The 22,243-nt window shown below is 40.9% G+C and overlaps 1 protein-coding gene and 1 long non-coding RNA gene across 2 annotated transcripts in view; one reads left to right on the top strand and one right to left on the bottom strand.

The window, feature by feature from the left end:
* Positions 1-415: 415 nt before the first annotated feature.
* On the bottom strand, positions 416-21,818 carry LOC136115305 (uncharacterized). The gene is made up of 4 exons (XR_010653190.2): positions 19,804-21,818; positions 14,835-14,959; positions 4,212-4,261; positions 416-4,105 (listed from the first exon to the last, which is right to left on the bottom strand). It is a non-coding gene; the product is annotated as an uncharacterized lncRNA (long non-coding RNA).
* A 58-nt stretch (positions 21,819-21,876) lies between these two features.
* Positions 21,877-22,243, top strand: part of MAP1B (microtubule associated protein 1B) — a 70,246-nt gene continuing 69,879 nt past the window's right edge. The window contains exon 1 of the mRNA XM_065861328.2: positions 21,877-22,181. Within this exon, the coding sequence (XP_065717400.1) occupies positions 22,004-22,181 (178 nt within the window). The 5' untranslated portion in view covers positions 21,877-22,003. The remainder of the gene's footprint in view (positions 22,182-22,243) is intronic.

The following is a 22,243-nucleotide window of genomic DNA, read 5'->3' as shown; positions in this document are numbered from 1 at the left end:
GTACCATTTCTTATTTCACGAATAAGAATTTGACAAGCAGTGTAAATGTTCGGATCAAATCCGCCCCCGTCATGATTCTTTCATGACTTTTCTGCCCTGATCACTAGTAAACATTGTCTGTGTGTGCAATTAAATAACATGTGCTCAAGGGATTGGATTAATAAATTAATATAGACCAGCACGATGTCTTCTGAAAGCAGTGCCCAGTCCCACACTGATGTGATTGGATCTGGACAATAAGATGGTGGCAATGTTTTTTCTGACAGAAGAAAGACTGCTTTGTAATTCTGCTCCTGGTGTTTTGTTACTGCACATCCAAATGCCCACGATCCTTCTCCTGCATCTGCTGAAATGCAAGATTTTTGTACATAATTTAAGAAATAGAAGGTGTGTCCAGTATTCTGGAATCCAAACATTTCATTTATTTTGTATTACTTTAATCCAGAAGCATGACACAGACGCTGTAGCTGCTGTGAAGCAGTGTGTCACCACTGTGATATGAAGCATATATGTCTGTGCTTTAAAAGAAAGCACTGCTCCTTTGTATTTTCTTTTTCATTTTGGCAGTTATAGCATTAAAAAAACCCTTTATTTTTTATCCCACATACATTAAATATGAAAGGTACACACCATTCATCAATAAAACACAATGTAATTTTTCATTTTGACAGCCAAAGGATATCTCTTGTTTACACGAAGATCTCTGTATGCATTTAACTTTTCCTTGTTATTGCGTTACCAGTATTGCCAGCTGAGACAGGAAAGTGAACCCCAGTGAAATGAAGATATCTGGGTTTTGCCAAATCGTGTGAAAATATTCACTACATTGGTACTGAATAATGGATCACACCACTGAAGACTTTGTGTTAATGGGCTATTTTTGAGTGAAATAAAGCAAAGTCAGTAAAATAATGATTAAAGAAATAAAGAAAAAGGACAAATAATAAGGTCTCATTGTGGTTCAAAGTTTTCATTCAAAATGAACAAATAGTGAGCCTTCACCACATCTGTGAACTATTTGTTTCGTGAATTAGCAAGCACCACCTACACAAATTCTAGTATATGTATGCAAGAAAGTGCTAGACGACATGCAAAAATCCAAAATGACAATGCAAAGGCCGTGAATCTGTCTTAAAAGAAAAGGAAAAAAACCCATCTATAATGGCAGAAGTATGGACGTGTTCCATTCCAGGACCTTAGACCATAAGCTCATGACTGCAGGGTATGAAAATCAAAATTGCAAGGAGTGACATGCCACAGCCATAAGAAATCACATTATCAGCCTCCTGGGATATCATTAAACTGATTGAGGACAAGATTGAAATGATCTGGATAGTAATTTTCAGAGTTATACTGATTACATCCATCCAACAGCTCCAGCACCACCCAGGTTGCAAATTAAAGGAGAGCTGTCAAAAAACATCCTATGCAATCTTATACCATTGTTTTGTCTTAAAAGCCTGTATTTATACAAAGTAAACTTCATGTCACTTCATTTTTTTCAAACATTAAATGCTGTTGTACACACATATCAAGGATGTAGGCAGCCTTAAAACACGTTTTAGCTCAGCCATCACCAGTATGTTCCATTGTGTTTTTTGTTTTGTTTTGTTTCAGTGGAAAAGAGGGAATGATTAATATAATGGGTTTAAGTGAAGGCAAAATGCCATATGCCTCTAGTTTGTTAAATGCAGTCTTGGCAAAAGAAGTAATGGAATATTTATTCTATATTTATATTTCTACTGTATTTTTCAGTTTCAGGTGACAGCAGTGAGAGACAAGCTACTGAATCACTATTCTGGATATCATGTGTCCTGATTACCAAATACTGTGCTTGGGCAACCGGTTATAAAGCTATACATCAGGTATCATACTGGAAAACAAAAGTGAACAAACATGCATTTAAAACAATACAGAAACCATTCTCATAATTCATCTCATTAAAAAACATTTCAGTTAACATCCTTTTGCAGTGTCCCTGCCAAACCATTTTCATCTGGAGCAAAATAACTCCACTGATCACCACAAGATTGTTCTTATTTTCGCTAATGGACCTGGGGATAGCTCCGGTCCTCATCTGTAGTTGTACTTACCCCAGTCTGCACGAACTTGTTCAGAAACTCAAAGCTGTTATTTGACTAAAGCTGATTCTTAGCCAGAAGTTGATTCATCAAAGTGGTCACTGTGCTTTGATTAGGCCCAGTAACTGAAACAATCCAGGTGAGAGATCAGAGCTAAAGATACTATTTTAATTCTTTTTTTGGGGGGTGAAAATGTCCATGACAATGACAAAAAAGAAAGCGGCTGCATGGCTCTTATTTGATGTCTCTTTTCATTCTCCCATTTGTTTTCACAGAATTTGACCCTTGGTTATCCATCAAATTCAAGAGGCTACAGGAGCATTACCGAAGAGAAATATTTGGCCCCAAATATTCCTAAGTAAGGGGGCTTGGGGATTTGTGTACTTAATATATTTATTCTGAGGGTGAATAGAACTGAGACTGTCCAGCCTGTTGGAGGGTTATATGTAATGCATGGCTTCAGATGGAATATTATTTATTGCTTATTAGTAACATCTGAAGCCATGAAATGTCAAAGCTGTGTGGTGCCTCCTCAGGTATGGAGCGAGGATCATGTCCTGTGGTGGGGCTGTTCTGCGTGAGGCAGTCCAAATGCAATGATGTTTTGTGCATTGGAACAGACTGTTCTTCATCAAGGAGATGTTAAAATTATTCTTTCTGTGCCAGTTGAAATAATCTAAATAAAGGTATTCTCCTAAAAGCATATGTGAGCTGTGAAGATGCATAATACTGCGTTGGGCTGGCATTTCTAACACAACTGGGGACTGTTGAAAACTAGAAAGTAAACTGGTTTTAGCGACCAATTTACATGAGAATTGTTCTAGCTATAGAGCAAACAATGAATAAACTTTACTATCAGTTTCAGGGAATATTCTTTGTCAAAACCCATGTAGTTTGAATTACCAGATGAGCCTCCTAATATGCTGACCCTAATGTCAAGACTGCTTTGATTTTTCTCATGTGTTGAAATGAACAGACAATATTCCTGTCTGCTAGTGACTACAATGGAGTTACAAGTTCCTTGAATAAGTCTTCTCAAAAATGCCTTTTGGCTAAGTTCTGCTTTAGAAAATCGCAATTAAATTTAAAAAAATGGAAGGGAAAAAAAAAATCAAGTTTGTTTTAATTTGGTCATTTTAAGTCTTTCCTCAACAGTTCAGCTAATTAGTTGGCTTCTAAAATTTCTGCATCGCTCTGAATGTGCTATTTCTGTCCTCACACTTACTTGTGACCTTACCCTTAAAGTTACCTTTACCTCTATTTTGTCAGCTTGACACTCTGCTGTGTTCAGGAATAACCTGGGGGTTGCTTGTCCAGTCTCAAATCCCCTCGTCACTCTGGTGGAGGCGATAAGATTTACCACTGTTGTAGCACTTCTCAGGGTTTTTTTTACCAATGGTGAATTAAACTAACAGCACTGAAAAATTATGACATTTTAAAAATCCAAGAGAAAGGGCTGAAGAAATTGGCTCTTACAGGAGAAAAAATACAAGTGATGGCAAAGTATTTTTTCATACGAAGTATAGTATATTGGGAATTTTATTATAACCTGGGATTCACCTAAATGCATTTACCTTAACAGCTTATTTCACAGGGGAGGGTATGTGATGGATTTTAGGTTGGTCCCTGAATGATAAACATAGTGCAGGAAAAGGGGCTGGGAGACAATGGTAATCTGTAGTTCATGAAGTATTTATATTTTTTCAAGACTACAAAAATAGTGATTCACTCTATTGTACCTCAGAAAAAGACTGAAGCTTGACTTCTTGTTTCACCTTTCAGGCCATAAATGGATGCTGGCAATAATTAGCAGACAGTGGGTGGCTTCTGAGCATGCCTAGTGGGGAAGCTTGTTTTTTTCCAAAGCACAGTTTCTATCTTGAGGAGAGAAGGAGGGAGCCGAGTTGTGCTGCATCACTCTCCTTGCAATCTGTTCTGGCATAGCTCCCTGTGCTGCATGAGGGAGCTCAGCCATCCTCCAGCATTGCCTTCCGATAGCAGCTAGGATTAACAAAGACTGAGGGCTGAAAACAGAAAGAGGTGACAATATTTTTAGGAGGCAAAGAATGAGAACGTTGTAATAGATAGCCCTTGTTTTGTACTTAACTGATGCTGGAATGCAACACTAACCTGTTTCCATAGCAAGTTGCACATGAGAAGGCTCAAGGTCCCACATTTCTCTGGTCCAGATAACATGTGAAAAAAGCAAACAATACAAAGGAAATCTTAAGTGCTGCTGTTTGAGACAAGCAACCTTCCTTGCCTGTATCAAAGATGACTCTCCATCTAGCTTAGCTGATTGTAACCTCTGCTTTATCATCACTGCTGAGCCTCCAGTTGGATGGAGTCCTAGAGCTAAAAGCCTGAAACTTCCAGAGAAGGATCATATTTGGCTGCAGCTGCTGATGGTGTGGCACCTTGCAGGGCAACTCTCTTCTCAGCAATTGAAGTGGAAATTTCTTCAAAGCCTGGTGGTACAGGCTGTGGTTGTCTTCTGTGGCCACCTGCAGAGCTCTGGTTTCAGACTAGCTTTTGGGATCATTATACCACTAGGAGAAGAAAAACCTACACTTGTATTCTCTTTTTCCACTCCACTCCCCTTTTATGCCTTATGGAAGACTTCATGGATGACAATTTCCTCTGGGCGTATAATAGCGAATTAAAACTTAAAGCAAGGTGTTTGCTGTGTTTGTCCAGGCTCTCCAGTGTTACACACCATGCTGAACATTTTGATAGAAAGAAGCAGAAGCCACGCTGGGCTGGCAGCAGTATAGTCAGAGGCTGCGTTTCTTCTAAGCTGCCAGAAAAGCAAGAGTCAGTGTAGCTATTCAGGGCAGGGCCAAAGCTGGGGAGAGGAGAGCTGTGATAGCTCCACTTATCTTGTGCAGCTCGGCTCTTGGAAACACCATTCGCGAGCCTCTGGTGACGGTGTTACTATAGAGACAATGCCCTGTGCCACTCACCCTTTCACTGTAGTCAGCAACTTGCGTGAATAAAGTCTGGCAGGAGATTTCTGCTAAGTGTTTTCCCTAAGATGGAGCGTTTATATGACATGTAAATATACATACACACGCTCTCATTATTAGTCATTACACATAAGTTTTGCAGGTTTCTGATTTCCCAAAGCAGAATGTCAGGTCTGCTTGAATTTTTTATTTCACAGGATTGACTTAAATGACAGGTTAATTCTGTACTCCACCAGCCTCTGTATGGGCTCACAACTCTCTGTCTGTAGCACTTAACTGTTTCTACTGCAGCACAATTACTGATTGCAGTTATGTTGTGATTGGTTTGTTTGTTTGTGTTTGGTTTCCAGGTAATTATTTTAATAAATGCTACATCAAGTACAATGCAAGCAAGCCAACAGACTGTATAATCACAGGTGAGAAATCAAATGGCATCTTCTGTCCCCAATTAGTCCCTCTGCCGTAATCCACCTGAGCAAGGCACGTGCAAGAGCAAGCCCTTGTTAGGTGCCACCTAAACTGGTCTGCAGCTCTGCCAAGCAGCCAAAATTACCATTGCATGTTGCAAATGCCCTTCTGTGCTACAGTGAATTGCAGGGACTCATGGAATTTGAGCTGTATTTCCACCTGGGTTCCAAAGGGCGTGAGACTGGCATGATCGTGCTGCCTGTCTGTCTGTCAGCTTCCCTTCTCCCTGTGACTTCTGGACTTACAGGCAGGTTGCAACCAGGTTTGAGAAGAGAGGATGGTGCTGCAAATACACTTAAGTTCTTGCAAATACAATTAAATTCTTGGACATACTATGAGTATCAGTGGCAGGGTAGGAAGTGACAGGTAAATTATCACCCCCGTTACAGAGAAAGGCAATAAAATATGATTATTGTACCCTGTTTGGCTGTAATCTGTGGTAAGCCTGTGACTGTATGTATAACACTTGGCTAGACTCAGTAGGTGTAGTCAGGTGGCAGTGCTGCAGAAAACAGTGAGGGAAAGCTGGTCTCACCACAGCAGGATCAAAATAAAGGAAATCACTCCTCTTGGAATATTTAGCATCTTGCAAAGGAAAGTGCCTACTCCTGGAATACTGTGAATAGGAGACTCTCTGCTTTAATTTAGCAATAGTTTCTAGCTTGTAACTTTTTTTTGAGAAAAGCTTGGAAACAAGACCTATGAGTTTCAAAGATCGAATTAGGAAAAAAAAAAACCCTCATTGTCTTTTAAAAAATCTCATGATTGGAGGTTAAAGGACAGAACTTCTTCCTAATGTGATAAATATGCTCAGTGTCATCAGGCAAGATATTTATCTAATGTTCTGCCGAGTATAATGATGCATCTGCAGTCAAACTGTTGGCTCCTTTACTTCCCTGAGCTGAAAACTGCTGTCCTGTATGCTGCTCTACAAGTAGAATAGTAGACATCCAAGGAACTGATCACCAGAAGGAAAATGTAAAGCAAATAGTTAGTTCATTTTCAGATCTGTTTCTTCTGAAACAAAACAAAACAAAACAAAACACTTTAATGAGTTTGTGAGAAAGCAAGTCAATAAACCTTCTACATAAAACATCAGTATAATGCTTATGGCTACCAAGCCCTGTATATAGATGTAATAATGAACTAAAATATCAGCAATTTGGGCTCTAAAGATAGAGACCATATTTTATTACATTTAAACTTTATTTAACTTCATGTTTGGAAAAAATATTTTTCTTATGTGTGGCCTGCTTTTAAGTTAGAAATTTCAAAAGCCTTTCCAGCTTTCATAGTGTATTATCTGAAGACTGAACATGCCAAAAAGTCTACATGTTTTTTATAGTTTTTATGTATGTTTAGATATAGAAATCCGTAAAAGCAAAGTACATATAAGTCTAGAAGCAGTGAAAAAAAAAGGAGTTTACTTTTAACATTCTCATTCCACACATTCACTTTTCAGTGGTATTTCCTCTGGATTTTGCTATTTAGCATGGTTTTACTAAAAGAACAAAATATATCATGCAATTCAGATTTATAAACCACATCAAAATATGCAATAAAGCTCAGGACAAACATTGCTGCCAGCAAGAACCATGTATACTATTAATTATCTCTGCTGACAGTACAGTTGAAGTGTGAAGTTTGTATTAACATCTCGAAGGCAGTTGAGTCAGAGTCCCAAAACACTGCAGGTACACAAACCCCCAACCTCTTTCCTTGATATTCACTGATGCTTCCTTCACCACCATGGCGAGGCAGAGGTTTGTCACTGACTGCCCATACTGCACATTCAGTTTTCCCCCTTGAGCTTCACTGACAACACAGACAGTTAAGCATGCAGACAGTATATTAAAAGACCAGAGCTTCAGTCAGCAGCTAAGTACTTTCATATTTTATTATGTTAAGTTTTAAACATCAGGGAGGGTGTATAGCAAACGAAGGACAACTGCAAAGATGCTCTGATGCTTGGGTTGAATATGTGAGTGAGAAAGAGTTGGGACTCAGGAAGGTTCAAAAGTTACTCCATGCTTCAGTTGCATTGACTTGTGCAGTGAGTGGGAATTTGTATTTCTCTACACTACACTTGGGAGTTACTTTAGAAGCGTAGATTCATTTAGGTTAGAGAAGAGCCTTGAGATCATCACATCCAACCATAAACCTAACACAGCCAAATCCATCAGTATACCATGTCCCTAAGAGCATCATCTGTACATCTTTTAAACACCTCCATGGATGGTGACTCCACCACTTCCCTGGGCAGCCTGTTCCAACACCTGACAATGCTTTCTGTGAAGAAATTTTTCCTAATATTGAAACAAAACCTCCCCTGGCACAACTGGAGGCCATTTTCTCTCATCCTATCACTTGTTACTCAGGAGAAGAGACCAACACCCTCCGTGCTACAACCTCCTTTCAGGGAGTTGCGGACAGCGATAAGGTCTCCCCTCAGCCTCCTTTTCTTCAGGCTGAACAGCCCCAGTTCCCTCAGCCGTTCCTCATCAGACTTGTGCTCCAGACCCCTCACCAGCTTTGTTGCCCTTCTCTGAACTCTCTCTAGCACCTCAGTGTCTTTCTTATTGTGAGAGGCCCGAAACTGAACACAGGATTTGAGGACCAGCCTAAAAATTGCCGAGTAAAGGGGGACAATTTCTTCTCTATTCCTGCTGGCTACACTACTCCTGATACAAGCCAGGATGCTATTGGCCTTTTTGGCGACCTGGGCACATTGCTGGCTCGTGTTCAGCCAGCTGTCAATCAGCATCCCCAGATCCCTCTCTGCCAGGGAGCTTTCCAGCCACTCTTCCCCAAACCTGTAGCGCTGCCTGGGGTTGTTGTGACCCAAGTACAGGACCCGGCACTTGGCCTTGTTGAACTTTATACAATTGGCCTCAGCCCTATGATCCAGCCAGTCCAGATCCCTCTGTAAAGTCTTCCTACTCTCCAGCAGATCAACACTCCCACCCAACTTGGTGTTATCTGCAAACTTACTGAGGGTGCACTCAAACACCTCATCCAGATCATTGATATAGAGATTAAACAGAAGTGGGCCCAATACTGAGCCCTGAGAAACACTGCTCATGAACTGGCCACCAACTGCATTTGACTCCATTCACCACAACTCTTTGGGCCATTCAGCCAATTCTTTACCTAGCAAAGAGCACACCTATCCAAGTCATGAGCTGCTAGTTTCTCCAGGAGAATGCTGTGGGAAACTAATTCATGAGAGACTCTTAATTTACTATACATTGTCCTGTGGATCCATGACATACCAATTATTAATGAGTTACTTAGTCTGTGTTAACTTAAACCTGAATAACAGATTTACAAAACTCCAAAGCAAAAAAAAGATTAGAGAATATAATGCAAGGGGACAACTGTGTTGGCAGTGGGATACATTAAATACATGATCTTTTCTGCTTTTATGCTCTCTAACTGAAATATGTATTGGCATCTGTACAGCCAGAATATTTTTTTTAGGTGTCTACAGTAAGATTCCTTTGGTATAGGAAGCCAGTGGGGAAACTCCACTTAAAAGTTAGAGTATACTTTACATACAAATACGGATCTCTCTCTTCAGGAGCTCATCTTTCAAAATCTCTGCTCTCATGCTCCTAGAGTTTGACAAAGGCCTGACTTGTATCAGTTTATAGCAATATTTTCAGCAAACTTGGTCCTTTTTACACTAACATGAAATCACAGTAAATCCTCTCAGCACACACATGTCCATGGGTGCTGACACACATAGTTGCTTTTGCAGATGCTCACTGTTTTCCTCATCCTATGCATGAGGCTCAGAGCACAGGAGCAGGCGACAAGCTGAGGTTTCAGTCAAGAGCCATCACCCCCCAAAGCTGCTGGCTTCTGCCTTTGTTAAGGAGTGTGTGCACAGACCCATGAGTCAGCAGGCTGATCAGCATTGATGGTCACATCTGGCACTGAGGTCCCGGAGCTGGAGACAGCTGGGGATGCTGTGCCTGCAATCCAAATACTTACATAAAGCAAGTGAAATATTATCAGAAAATACATTTGCACTGCTTGGGTGTTTGTGACTGTGACTGAATACACTTCTATTGGCCTGAAACTAGATACAAGTTAAAATTCGTACTTATAGTCTGAAATTTATTAATGTTATATTGAGACCTTGGAATATGCAACTATGTTAGAAGTCGCCAGCAGGAATCTCAGGAAAGAAATAATGAAGAAAAATGATGCAATGAGGATGAAAGACCTTCCCACAAACTCTTGGGAATTTGTTCAAAGATGACTTGGTGAGCAGCTGATCCAAAGGGCTTGGCTCGACCTCCTGTGAAGTTCAGGAAATAGGTGGTGAACTGTGGGCTAAGGAGCAGGAAACTGCCAAGACAAAACTTTGCTATGTAAAAAGTGACTAATTTGCAAGAGTTGTTTGGAAGCTCTTACAGGAATTAGACAGTTTGTCTAGAGGCTTTGCTCTTCTTTTATATCCTGCTCTGTTCCTATCACCAGGTTGATCAATACATTGTTTTAAGGAATCTACCATATTCACCATCAGTCACAGACTCACAAAGGGAATAACGTCAATACTGGACCCAGTCAGGCCTCCTGGGTAAGGATGATTACTACTCTCATTTAGCACTTAGCATAAAAATGGGAAAACAACATGATGGGTTCTCTGAAAGGGTAACATCATAGGCAGGAGAAGAAGCTGGGTTGCAGCTATTTGCTTAAGCATGAACACTGCTAATTTATAAAACGACTCCACTCCAGTTTTAGTTAGAAATATTTTTTAAGAAAATAAACCTAATCTGCAATTGCTTATTTGTAACCAATGCATAGAATTTTGTGTTAATGCATTTACTGAATTTGCATTCTGAAGTGTAGAAAAAGCAGTACAAAATGATGTTCCAGAGGCAACACTCAAGGCAAAACTGCTTATAGGCCCTAGACTTAAGAACAGAAAACCAATTTTCCTTCAAACACTTTATTGGACAGTACTCACAAACATCCAAATAAGGCATTATTAATGATTTTGTACTGTGAGTCACTGGTTCATTGTACAGAACTGGAGTTAGCTGAAAGCTTAGTAAAGTCCTGTCAAGCTTTTTTACTGAGAAAGTAAAAACACATGGCACAATCTACTTATTTTCTGGGATTGGGCTAACTTTGTTTTTCATGCTCTGAGACAATGATTTTTAGAAATCCAGCATAATTTACATACTGCTCAGTACACATTCACTCTATCAGAGACCTCAGCTATAAGGTTTGTCTTTCTCACCTTTCCATATAGTCGAGGCTGTGAAGGCCAGAGGAGCTCTTGCAGAGTTGAGTTCAAGTCCCTGACCATCCCAACTGCAAACAATATTTAAGTAACCTTTATTGATACTCTAGTTGTCCCATGCACCAAAGTGATGACAAAGTGGTGGTGCAGACCCCACCTTGAAAGCAGGAAGAACTAAACTACAGTGCTGGTATGTCTGAGGGAAATCATTTGTACTGAAGAGATATTAATGCAGCAATGAATTATTCAGGTATTGTTTGCACATTTGAGGTACCTTCCATTATTTCATTATATTTCAATTTTGATACCAGTGACACTTATTTGATAGAAAGCAAACCTTTTATAGAATGACCTGCATTGCAAAATGGCTGTGAGCTGTGTGTGTTGCTGGAGAACCAGGTGACATTCGGTGAGAACAAAGCAAAACCAATACTATGGGATGAGGTTATGGGTCAGTGTCTACCAATATGACATGAGGGCAGGAGGAAAAAGGCAAAGTAAATGAGCTCTCTTTCACATAGAGTATACATCAATGCTTTTTCCCTCAGGGCATCCTGGTTGTCAATGAATATTTCAAGAAGCAGAATCAGGAGATTCATCTCCAGCTACCTTTTTATTTAGACAGTTAAGTTTAGAAGAAGCTCAACAGTAAGTCCACTGAACAAGTGAAAAAGCTTTCATTCTCTTCAGCTGGGCTTCCTTGACACAATAATGGTGGATATCCAGTATCTTCTAAGAACCAGTGACTTGCTATTGCCTGATGACTGGAAAGTATAATACTTTAGCTTTCAGTCAAAATTAGTAACTCAGTCACTTTCCATATACAATATAAAATGTTAACCTTATAATCTTTAGTTACCACAGTTAATTTTTAGGCATCTAAACTAGTGTCCTGAATGGAAAGGCTCAGCATCCTCAGTCCCCGCTGTAAGGAGGGGAGGAAAAGGGTAAAAGGGTTGCTCCCGCAGAGTGCTGCTCTGACCTCCCCAGTTACGCTGCTGCTCTGAACAACATTTCGTCCTTGTCTAACGATACAGGGAGATGACAGAGATTTTCTCCCCAAAATAGAAACCATTTGGTTTTGTGTCTTTCTTAGCATGAGTTTTCCTGATATTCACAGTGCAATTTCAGGGCTTAACTTGTAATGGGTGTTGTTGGGAAATCCCGATGTGATCGTTATCCAATCCACATGTATGCAGCATCAGTAGTAATACACAAGCATAGACTGTTAGGTTATTAGGGCTCCAGTGAAGACAAGAGTTGCAGTTACTGTGGCGTGGACTAGAGAAATGCTACAAATTTTCATCTGGTAGCATACTGAAGCTGTAAAACAACTGGGCTTCAATTCTTACCCCATTAAAACAAGTGATAATTTTTCACTGACTTCATTATGCCCCAGATTAGATCCAGTGTGAGCTAATGCTTGGAAAGGTGCACAACCAAATCTGAAAATCAAGGCAATAATTGATTAAGCTACATATCAGAGGATGAGGTGTCAATATTGAGGATATTCCATTTTCTGGAAATGTGACCTTTTAGGAGAGGTTAACCCAATTAAATGCAAAAAATCTTAAGTATTTCAAAGAAAGAAGACTAGAAGCCTACACATTGTGACAGCCTCTATGGAATGTTGAGCACGCATTTAAATCACGTGGCCCATGCACATCTTATTCCTTAGACATAGCTTACACTTACCCAAGGATGCTGCCTTTTTCTGGTGCTTCCTCCAAATCTGAAATACCTGTAGTCAGTCTCAGCTTATAATATCACCCACATCTGCATTTCAGGGCTCTGCTTGGGGACAAATGGCCTATTGCTATGTCTTGGGCCATGTGTTTGTCCCTATCAGCCATTAAACCAGCAGCAGTATTCACCACTGATCATTATTACTTAAGTCAATATCAGTCTAGTTTCAAAGCAGATGAACTCTTATCACGGTGGTTAGGATGGGATAACTGCATAGCTGCAGGCAAATCACATCATTCCCTACAACAACCTATGAAATGTATAGAAATAACTCTTCCAAGTGGTTCAAAGCACTTGGCCATGTGCCTAACAACTCACCTAAGCATTCTGGGACTGCATAATAAAATACTACTTGTCATGTCTTACTGCTTAATTATTGTTATCACCTTCCAGAATTTCAGTAAACTGGGCGTTCTGCATAATGAGGTTATACTAAGCCAGAGACATTGTAACACAAAAACAGAGAGAGCTATACTACTATATTGTACTGGATATATTATTACTACAACACAGTAAACTTTTCACTCTATTTTGACAAGGGAAAAAAATAGTTTACAGTAGACTTTTCTTCAGTGTGCCTGGATCTTAAATTCTTTGTGAACGATAGATATGCTGATACAATAAAATCCCTCTGTTAATATTATCACAGTATGTTTAAAATGTATCTGGAGAGTTGACGAGGAGACCGCTCAGGCTAGGAGACAGCAAAAGGGAACGTAAGGGAGAATGATCATCCCCTCATATTATGAAATCTCACCCTCACTCATTTGCATAGGGACAACATCTTCTTGCTTTTTGAACAAAACACACCAAAAGCATAGATAGTCAAGGTAAAAAACAAAACAAACCAAACCAAAAACAAATAACCCAAACAAAAAAAAACCAACCAAACCAACAACAACAACAAAAAACCCCACAAAAACCAAAAAAACAACCAAACAAACAAAAACACAAGCAGAAGAGAACAAAAGTAAACATGGCCTGTAATTTGAAAAATTATTCATCCTTCTTACATCTACCTTGTCTCCCATGTATTTCAAACACTTACCCCAAACCAAGCAAATATGTAGTTTATAAATGATAAAACAGGTGGCTAATGAACGCCAAACATTATTTAATATCAATGCATTCATGCAAAAAAAGTTAAATACATTCATTCCCTTGGCAGGTGGGCTTCTCTCATTCTTTCAGAATTACAAAGGCCTATTATCCTACCCTACTATCCTCACTAAAATAAAATTTTATTATTTCTTACTGCCATTAGCAGTAGAGAACAAATGCAGCTCTTGGAATATGAGCTGGATTTTATTCTGGTTTATTTATCATCAAAAGAACTGTTAATTAAATTCTCTGTGCAAAATATCACTGTAGATGCATCAGCCCAAAATAACCAAGCTTGGCTTTCAGTGTTTATTAGATTCTAGTGTATGTTTTCCTGCTTATGCTCAGAAAGCAAAACAAAACTCTAAAAAAAGCTTTTAAATGGAAAATTGTCTAGAAGCCACTGGAAAAAAATTCTCATGGAATGAATATCCTAGTGGCCACCACCAGTCAGACAGCAAGGCAGTAAAAAATTGGAGATAGGTTAGTTGGCCCAGATAAGTCCTTATACACTGGTCAGTGGTGCAATACTGGACGGATAGTCCAACCCATCAGTGGCATGATGCAGAAACAAGGAGAGGGAGGGATCTGCAAGCTATATTGAGAAATTTGCCCCCAAAATAAGTGGAGTTCAGAGAGATCACAGTGCACGGAGTCTGGAAAATGCTTACTCATGAGAGCATCCCATTGTCTTTCAGACTTGGAGCCAGAGCATGTTGGCACTACTTGAAAAGCACACTGTATAGCAAGCTTGCAATATGATGCTGTGACTATGCTTTGGACAGTCCTGTTGGTTACAGTAGGGATTTGCATGTGGTCTGTAGGTGCCCTCTCAGGACCTGTAGAAGGCAACTCAGAAAATCTAGTCTGTCACCAATAGATTTAAATACTCGGTGTAGTAATCTGTTCCTTCACTGCACAGCCCACACATTTGATAAAGACTGGAATTGGATTTAAATCATAAGGACTCATTTGCTCAGTCTTAAAACCCTGGAGGCGGTAGGTGAGTGCAGTCAGTATTGGTCTCCTAAGTGCCCAGAGGAGTGAATGAGAGCTGTTACAGGAGTCCCAGGGGTCAGGACATGGCGGAGGTGCTGACTGCATGGCTGCTGCTCTGCTCCACGGGGAATGCAGCCGACCACTGCTGCAAAATCATTCTGCTTGTCTGAGGGGATGAAGTGACTCTTTTGGCCAGTGCCCATCTTGACTTACCTTTTTTGTAGTCCCTTGGATTTTGCAAGGTGGAGGCTGAAGAAGAATCCTGCCAGAATCCACCTTCTCCCCATTTTTTTCCACAAATGATGAATTCCCATCCTTCATCTGGGACACTGATTCTCCTGTGGAGAGTGCATGGGAAGACACATGACCAGGTTTAATATTTGTTCAGATTCCTACTATACACGTCCAAATCTCCTCCTACAGCTGCCCATCCTTCATTTATTTAATTGCTTTCAAAATTCACTTGACAATGGTATAGCCTTCTTACTAGTCACCCCTTTGCTCTTACTCTACTTTTCCCCCAGTGCCCACAGCTTGAGGGCAGGCACTAATAGTTATTACCAGAGAAAGTTGCACAGTACCTGGGGCACCTTTCTCAGCCAAAATAAACATGTTTCTTTCTTTATTTCATATGATTCTTGGTCAGAAACTTTTCCTCTTAAAAATATTTTACAGTCCTCTTCTCTGCAGGACGCTAGCAGAACCTGGGATTTACCTGTTGGAAATGTCCTTCAGACCAAGACCAGCACACTAGTCACTTAATTCAACCTTCTGAAAAGACAATGGCAAAAATGCTTATCAACCCTGATCATGATCGGAGCATAAAACAAAAATCTAAACTTGAGAGAATATTTCTGAGGGAGAAAATAGCTCTCTGTCCATCTCATTATAACTTCACCAATGTCCTTTGTACTTTGTTTCCCAATCTTTTATTTTCATTCATGACTCTTTTTCTGTACATAACTTTTCTCAGTACTTTGCACTATAAGCTGGTTTCAGCTGTTTTCTTCTGGAAGTTAGGAGTTTTACTGATCCTTCTACCATAGTGTTATTTTTTGTTTTCCCATAAAAGTGGCTATGGACAGCTGCTTTATACCCCCCACTGAGTTTGTTACTATCAAATGAGACTGAGATACAACTGAACCCAAGCAAAATGTTGTGGTCAGACTGGAAAGCTGAGCGTAGAGCTTTGAGATGTTGGAAAGTGAAGAGGTAACCAGAGACTCCTCTGGAGATGAACAAAACTTTTCATTGAATGAATCATCTACAACTATTTTAATGCTGTTAAGAATAGAACGTGTGAATGCAGGAATATAACACTGAACTATTTTATCACCCTGGGTCACAAGGAATTGTTCGGGTGCTTTTTATCAATGATAACAAAAGATACTGTGACTGAACTTACCCAGTGAAAATCCTTCAAAGAAAACATTCAGTGCTTGTGGTAAGGATGTCCAGATATTACAAAAGAAACACTGTTCCCTTATTTATTAGTAAACTTATTTCCTATTAGACAGCTGACACATTATGGGTTATAGAACTGGGGTTTTCTCAGTGAAATGTGAAAAAACAGCTCTGACTGAGTGTTGCTAAAATCCAGAGCCTCTGTATCACCCCAAAACAGGGATTACATTCTGTCTGTGTAATGTACTTCTATGAGTTTGCTTGGAAAGGATATGTTTCTTCATGTCTTTTCACAAAACTGAATGCAATGGCAGCATCCTTCTGTATGTAAAAAGTTGCAGTTACAGAGCTACCAGCTGGAGAAAGAGACTTTACATCTGTCCTGTACATTATATATATATAAATACGTGTTATTTTACTACATAGTGACAGTACAGTAGCTGGTATCTCAAGAGTGTGGATGCAGGGTGACTGAAGTAAACCATGTCAGATCTGGCTAATATAAATCTTGCCTTCCTTGAGCTTTGAAAACTAAACCGTGATCTTCTAAATTTGGAATTCAAAATGTTGTTGGAACAAACATAAACAGTAGTTGGGGAAAAAAACAAACAAACACAAACCACAACCGACCAACAACTGCAAAAAAAAAAAAAAACAACAAAAAATAAGAACAATAACAAAAAAAATAGGACAAACCCCAAAGAAGCTCAAGCTATCTTGAGTAAAACTGAATGGAATGTTCGGAAAAGATAATTAAAAATAATGCTTCTTTTCTGCATTTTGAAATTTGTTTGTTTGTGGAGCTGTATGTTTGTATTGTAAATCATACTTTCCAGCAATGGCTCAAGGGAAGCTCAAAACTACTGTCTGATGCTGGTTCACATTCTGTTACCACTGGTTTTATTGCTGATGATGTTTTAATTATACATCCGACTTTGCAGTACTATGGATACCATTGTTTTCCATGTATTTATTATCATTTATCGCTGAATTTTAAGTGTCATCCTAATTAGTAAACAGGATGTAATTACTAAAACGGCTCAATTTTCTCTCCAACAGCAGAGAAGCAATAATTTTATTTTCCTGAAAAAAATATGTTTTGGGTTTTTTTTATAGCAAATTTCAGAATAAGTTTATTCAAATGTGTTAATTTCTAATTTGGAATTTTTTTTTTAATAGCTAAGAGGAAAATACTTTAAAAAAAATTAATTCTCAGTAAAATTATATTATTTTCCACTCACCTCAAATTTTTACTTTAAACTTCTTTTCCCACTGAACAAAAAAATGTAGAATTTACTTTGATAAAAAAAAATAATTTAACTTTTTCCACTGGTAACTAAAGCAAAATGTTACTTTGTGTTATTCTTCTCTCACTTCAAGAAAAAGTGAGAGAAAATGTTATTTTTAAAAGCAACAGTGCTACTTTCCTCACTTTTCTTTTTTTATTTATTTATTTTTTATTTAACTCCTCCTTTTCTATAAGGAAAGTGGGAGAACTGGGAAATAGCTGAAATACCAAATGAAATTACTATTTCACCACAAGCAAATAAAAACTTTTCTGCTTTTACTATTTAAAAAGTAATATTAAAATTGAAGTAATATAATTTAAAATACCTGAAATGAATGTCGGCCAAGTAATATTTAATTAGCATGTAGTTAAACGTAAAGCTCACTATCTTTAAAAGTGAAGTAAGTATTTCCTCTCTTAAACCATCTATCCCCAAGTCCCTGGCTACACACTCAGGTACAGCTCTCTCTGGTGCCAGGTACCACTGTCCTTTGCCATGTCACTGCTGCACGAGAAGCTCCTCCCGTAGTGCTACACTGAGGATGCTTCTGTTCAGGATAAGAATGCCCCCCCTGTCTAAAATAAAAGGGGGAGCTGTCTTTATGAACCACATGTCCAGGTTCTTGCAGGGATATGCAGGGTTCCTGATTAGTCACGTCATGGCCAGTGGCTGCAGGATGACACTTCTGCTCTGCTGGGGTTGGGGCAATGTGTGACTGTCCCTCCATGCCTGTGCTGCTGTGCCATGCTCTGCTGAGTTGTCCTAAAGAAGCATTGTGCAGAGGAGACTCTGGGAGGCAAATGCTGGACCACGTGAGGTTGGTGGAGCTGCTGAGTGCAGGAAACGAGGAGTGTGGGATCACTTATGGAAGTATTGAGAGTGAGTGTAGGTCATATTGGGAAGGCATCAGGTGAGGTACAAAATTCTATGGGTATTATCTGCTGTAATATTAGTGGCATATTCCTGACATCATCACACATCAGGAAATACTTCTTCACTATGAGGCTGATCGAGCACTGGCATAGGTTACCCAGAGAGATATTTGAAAGCTGTCTGGATGCTGTTCTGGGCAACCAGCCATAGGTGACCTTGTTTGAGCAGGGAAGTTGGACCAGATGACCTCCAGAGGTCCCTTCCAACCTCAACCATTCTGTAGTCTCTGGCATAGGCTGGCAAATTTTCATCTCTAAAATATGTTATGCCTTACTGTCTCTCCTTATGAAAACCTACCAGTTTTGTGAAGCTGCTTCATGACACATGGTGCAGTCCTCATATTGATACTTCTCTCAGTGAAGACAGAAAATTTAACAGCCCTCTGAACCACTTCACTTTCATTAAAGATCTTAAATTGGTCTGAAGTAATGCATATGGATACGCTTTTCTTTTATGCTAGAGGTGACATTTAACCTTCGACAAAGGGCCAGACTAAGGATTTGCGTATCACTGAAACCTCATTTGAAACTTGAAGATAGGACTTGTATGAAACCTGAATATTAGTGGGCAACAAATGGCATGCACCACCAAGAAGTATGTTCTAGTTTTAGACTTCAAGCACTTTATTTAAAACTGCCTGTTTACTTAGAAGAAAAACCAGATCCGCAAGAAAAATACAGTTCTACATGTAATGTTTTACTATATTCAGTTGTGGGACATCAGTTTGGTATTGAACATACTAAAGGAACAAAACCAAGCCAAAACAAAGCAAATAGAAAGCCAGACACAGCGGGTATCAATCATTGTCTCTTTAAAACAGCAAGACATATTCTGTATTCTGCATGAGTTTTGCTGTTTCTTGTGCTGAAGTGTGTCCGAGCTGCACTAGAAGCTGGTATCACTTTCCAGCACTGAGGGTCACATGTCACTGAGTCAGCTTTATACAGCACAGCTCCACATTTCATCCAGCAGTAGATCTGTTGATATGCTCCATATTGCAGAATTTAAATGAGTTTCCAGATAGGGAAAGATGATGACAAATAAAACTGCCCAAGTGAGATACTGACAGGGCAAGTCTCAGCATGAACACTGACCATGGAGCTGGGAACCTGCAGCTTCCTCAGAGATACATCCAGGAGGTTACAGCATCTTTTCTTGCCTGACCTCCATCTCAGATGAAGTGGCATATGCTTGTGAATACATGCAAGCAGAGGTCAACAGCCCCTAAAGAGTTCAGCACAAGGCTATTTTCTTCCACTGGCAGCCTCTTGTCCTCAGTGTTTTTAATGTGTGACACACCTACCATCACAATACAGTTTGACTGTAACCGTTTACATTTTATCATACATATTCTAGCTGCCTCAGCAGGCTATTTCAGGTACATCTGTATTACCTACCTGCTTGTATTTTCTTCTTTGGCACTTTTCTAATTATGTATGTCTTCATGTTTTCTTAAAAGAAGAAAGTGCTAAAAAGCACACATAATGCATTTTGTGTACATTTCTGAGAGTAATGCATATAATCTGCTGTGGTTGTGAGGCAAATAATTGCTTTACCTTTATGTCCAGGGATGACTTCCAGTCTCTGCAACCGGGCAGCAAGTCCTCATGGCAATCCCCTCTGCACTCCAGGGACTACCTGCTCTTGTTAGTGACTGAAATAAAGACATATCCCAAAGCTACATACTGCAGCAGGACAAGTAAGAGCCTAGCCTCCCCGGTTGCGGACCGCATGGCAACTCTTGAGGCTATCCATAATTAGAATAGATTATTAGGGTGGGGGTCATACGGGGCATGGCCACAGAAGAGTGGACATCATTCCTAGATAGGCATCTATACTACCACATGGAAACTGCCAGGATCAGCAGGGAAACACCAAAGTCACAGCTGAGCTCGGATGAGTGGGAGTACCCAAAAAGAAGCACCCTGTACCTATGACTACCTTGCCAACTTCTGAAGAACCGTACCTAGTTGCATTTGTTCTATCAGCAGTGTCAGCTCTAGTGAAGAACGAGCACTGTTGCTCTTTTCCACTGTGTCATCTCAGCCACCTGACACGGCTATAAAAATGCTCGTCTGCACTCTACAACCTTCAGACTGATGGCAGTTCAGAAAAATAGTCTACTTTGGATGCAACATGCAAATACATCATGCCATATTAGCTGAGGCTCTCAATGCTGTATTTACACATAGGAACTATTAATATTAAAAACAGTAGGTGCTGTAGGCAGAGACAACATTATGGACCAGCATCTACAACAATGGTGTCTCAATCTTTGCAGATGCCTCTAGCCAAGTAAAACAAACTTAGCAGTGACAACCTGCATGTTAATTACAATGAATCTGGTGTGCCCAGGAACAAAGTACATATTCCAACAAAACAGGTCTGATATTGGTTCATCCAGACAAGTACTGTGTTTCTGAGCAGCAGGCAGGGAATTTGAGCAATCAGGACTGGAAGGAGCTTCACACAGAGGAAATGTCTTCTCAATCATGGTTCAGAGCTTATCTTAAAAACCAGGCTGTATAAGTTTATATCCTTTCCTAGGTCACAGTGAGATTTCTCCCACATCACTTTTGCCATATAAACAAGAGACTTAGTGTGAAACAGTGCCTGGCTTCTGTCAGTAAAGTGAGAGAAACATCTCAGACAGGCTGATTTATCTGACTGCTGTATCCCATTTTAGGAGAAGATAGAACACTTCGGGGAGGTGATGGAGTTTCCCTCTTAAGTTGGTCTTAGTCAGTATTGGGGATCAGATATGCGGAAAGGAATGAAACCTTTGTTTTTGTAATTGTAGATGTTTTTCAATACCATTTCTCCCTGGAGTTGCTTGAGCCTGGTCGAAATTAGTTACCCAAAGCCCATTGAACCTCTGGAACCTTAAGGGTATGGGTTTGAGCAGCTTCTCTAAAACCAGTGCTTTTCTGGTATAACTCATATACCCATGGCCTTCAATATATGCAGAAATGTTATATTTAAGGTACCTTATTAAGTGAACTGCTTTAAAATGAAAAAAGGGTAGCAAGAATATTTAGGTTGCCCAGTTGTGTCTGTGGGGGAATTATGACTCAAATTCTGCTGCAGTGCTACAGTGAGATGCAGGAGACAGGACCCTTGGTCTTGGACAGTGGAACCGCTTTGTTTTTCTGTTGGCATAAGGGGTGTGGCTGGAACCCCGACACTGGCTTTCACAGACGAGCTCCCCAGGTCTGTCAGGTCATCACCTGCACCTCGTCACCACCGTCCTTCAAGGCTGGGACTTCAGGAGGGCCTCGGGGAGCCAAGGCAGCAGAGCCCGATCCCGGGGCTGACCAGCCCGGCAGGGTGACGCCCGAAGGGCACTGGGAGCAAGGGACGCGGGGCGCCCCTGGGGCTAGGGACCCGCGCTGGCCGTAGCGGGTCGAAGTGTCCCACGGGCGGGGGCCGGGACCCGGGCCCGGAGTGCACCCCTCGGGCGTTGTTCGCCCCCCGCGTCCTTCCTGCTTCCGGGGCCCGCCGCGGGGTGGATTTGCCGCAGATGACATCAGCTGTGGATGCTGGAAACGCGGCGGCAGCGCGGGGATGCGCCGGCTCCCCCCCTTCCTCCTCCTTCTCCTCCTCCTCGCCAGGTCCCTGCCCTGCACCGTCTCCGTATAAAAGCGCCGCCGCCTCCCCGCCCGCCTTCGCTCACTCCCTGCCGCCTGCGGACCCGCTGCCGAGCGGCTCTTCTCCCCTCAGCGCCCCGGAGCCGCGGGGCGGAGCGGGACAGCCGCGATGGCCACCGTGCTGGTAGAAGTGGACTCGGAGCCGTCCTGCAGCATCCCCAGCCTGACCTCCCCGTCGCCCAGCCTGTCTCACCGCTTCCTGGACAGCAAGTTTTACCTGCTGGTGGTCGTCGGTGAGCTGGTGACCGAGGAGCACCTGCGGCGGGCCATCGCCAACATCGAGAGAGGTGAGGCTGCGGGCAGCGGAGACACCGCCGGCAGCGCCCCGGCTCCCCCCGCCGGTGCCTCC

Source organism: Patagioenas fasciata, chromosome Z (genome assembly GCF_037038585.1).
Source record: "Patagioenas fasciata isolate bPatFas1 chromosome Z, bPatFas1.hap1, whole genome shotgun sequence".
NCBI lineage: Eukaryota > Metazoa > Chordata > Aves > Columbiformes > Columbidae > Patagioenas > Patagioenas fasciata.
This window is presented reverse-complemented; position numbering and strand designations above follow the sequence as displayed.